Source organism: Neopelma chrysocephalum, unplaced genomic scaffold, assembly GCF_003984885.1.
Source record: "Neopelma chrysocephalum unplaced genomic scaffold, ASM398488v2 Primary Assembly neopelma1_85617, whole genome shotgun sequence".
Lineage (NCBI taxonomy): Eukaryota > Metazoa > Chordata > Aves > Passeriformes > Pipridae > Neopelma > Neopelma chrysocephalum.
The window spans coordinates 1-1,734 of record NW_020915314.1 but is presented as its reverse complement, the minus strand read 5'-3'; the positions used below and the strand labels follow the sequence as shown (position 1 = coordinate 1,734).

General features: G+C 61.4%; 1 protein-coding gene across 1 annotated transcript; it reads right to left on the bottom strand.

Moving 5' to 3' along the window:
- Positions 1-120: 120 nt before the first annotated feature.
- On the bottom strand, positions 121-1,040 carry LOC113979602 (class I histocompatibility antigen, F10 alpha chain-like; the record flags this gene model as incomplete). The annotated part of the gene is made up of 2 exons (XM_027706945.1): positions 121-424; positions 631-1,040. Coding segments are annotated over 2 exons (714 nt in total), but the record flags the coding sequence as incomplete, so codon positions are not given.
- Between the last annotated feature and the right edge of the window lie 694 nt (positions 1,041-1,734).

Here is a 1,734-nt window from a genome sequence, read left to right as displayed (position 1 = left end):
GGGATCCATGCATGGAATTCCCATGGGAGTTGGATGACTCAGATTCACCCACAGAATTCCCATGGGAATTCTTGCGTTCCTCAGTTCCACCCTCCCAAATCCCACATTCCCAAATCCCACATTCCCATGGGAATTCTGTCTTCCTCACCTTTGCGCTCCAGCGCCTCCCGCCCATATCCAACATATTTCCGGAGCCATTCTGGACAGATGTTCCCCAGGTAATGTGTCTGTCTCTCTGCCACGATCCCATCGTGTTCCCATTTCCTCTTGGTGATCTGGGCAGCTCCATCGGCCGCCACGAAGCTCCCGGATCCCAGCTCGAAGGAGATGAAATCCTGCCCGTCGTAGCCGTACCGAAAGGATCCACGGACGCTCCCGTCAGACAGGAGGTCACAGCCATAAACACGCTGCAGTGTGTGGAGACCTGGGGGGTGGGATCAGATCCATGGAGACCCTGGAATTGTGTCCCAGCCCCACCGAGCTCCATTCCAGCCTTATGGAGCCCCAGAGTCTGATGGAGATCCACAGAGCCACATCCCGGCCCATTGGAGCCCCATGGATCCCATCCCAGTCCCACACATCCCATTCCAGCCCCACACATCCCTCCATTCCCCAGCTCCCCCCACTCACCCCCACTCCAGTTGTACCGGTCCCTCACTGTCTCCAGGTTGGTGGCAGCCAGGAGCCGGTTCCCCTCGTTGATCTGGGTCTCTCTATCCCAATATCCCGGCTCGGCTCCGGCCGCCATCCACGGCGTCAGCGGCTCCGTCCGGCCCCGCTCAGTGTCGTAGCGGTTGAAGGGGATCCCGTCCACGTATCCCATGGACAGGAATTGAGGGATCCCCGGGCTGGGCTCTGACACCGCCACATCCAGGTAACGCAGGGAGTGGAGAACTGGGGGAACATGGAGATTTTGGGGTCCCGGAGGGTCATGGGTCAAGGAAAGGGGGAACTGGGAGAGCCAGGAAGTGGGTTTGGGGATCCCAGGGAAGTTGGTGCAGGGGGTGTCAGTGCTGGGGTAGGGGGTGCCAGGGGTCCCACTGCACAGGATTGAGGGTTCAAGGAGGTCCCAGCGTCAGGGAAAAGGGGGATACAGGGATTGGGAGAGGTGGAATGGGGGGTCCAGGGGGTCCCTCTGCCCAGCAAAGGGGGCCCAGGGGTCCCCAGGGTTGAGGAAAGGGGGGTCACAGGGTGGGGAGATATGAGATGGTCAGGAATGGGGTTCCAGGGGGTCCTAGGATCAAGGAAAGGGAGGTGTGGGGAATGGGAGAGGCGGGATGGCTGGAAAGGGGGTGCAGGGGGGTGTTGGTGCAGGATAAGGTGGTCCAGGGGGGTTCTGGTGCTGGAGAACAGGGTCCAAGGGGTCCCAGAGTCAAGGAATGGGGGGCACAGGGGTTCGGAGAGGTGAGATGGGGGGTTCAGGGGGTCCCAGTGCCAGGAATGGGGGTTCAGGGGGGTCCCGGTGCCCAGGAATTGCAGTCGAGGGCATTCCCGGTGCCTGGGACCCCCCTGTAGGAAGCACAGGGAGTGGAGAACTGGGGGGTCACAGACAATGGAGGGTTTGGGGGCTCCAAGGGTCAAGGAAGCGGAACTGGGAGAGCTGGGAAGGGTCCAAGGTTCAAGGAAAGGGGGGGCTGGGACCAGGGGGTCCCTGTGCCCAGGAAAGGGGGTCCAGTGGAACCCGACATTGAGGAAAGTGGGGGCTGGGAAAGGCAGGAATGGGGGTCCAGGGGG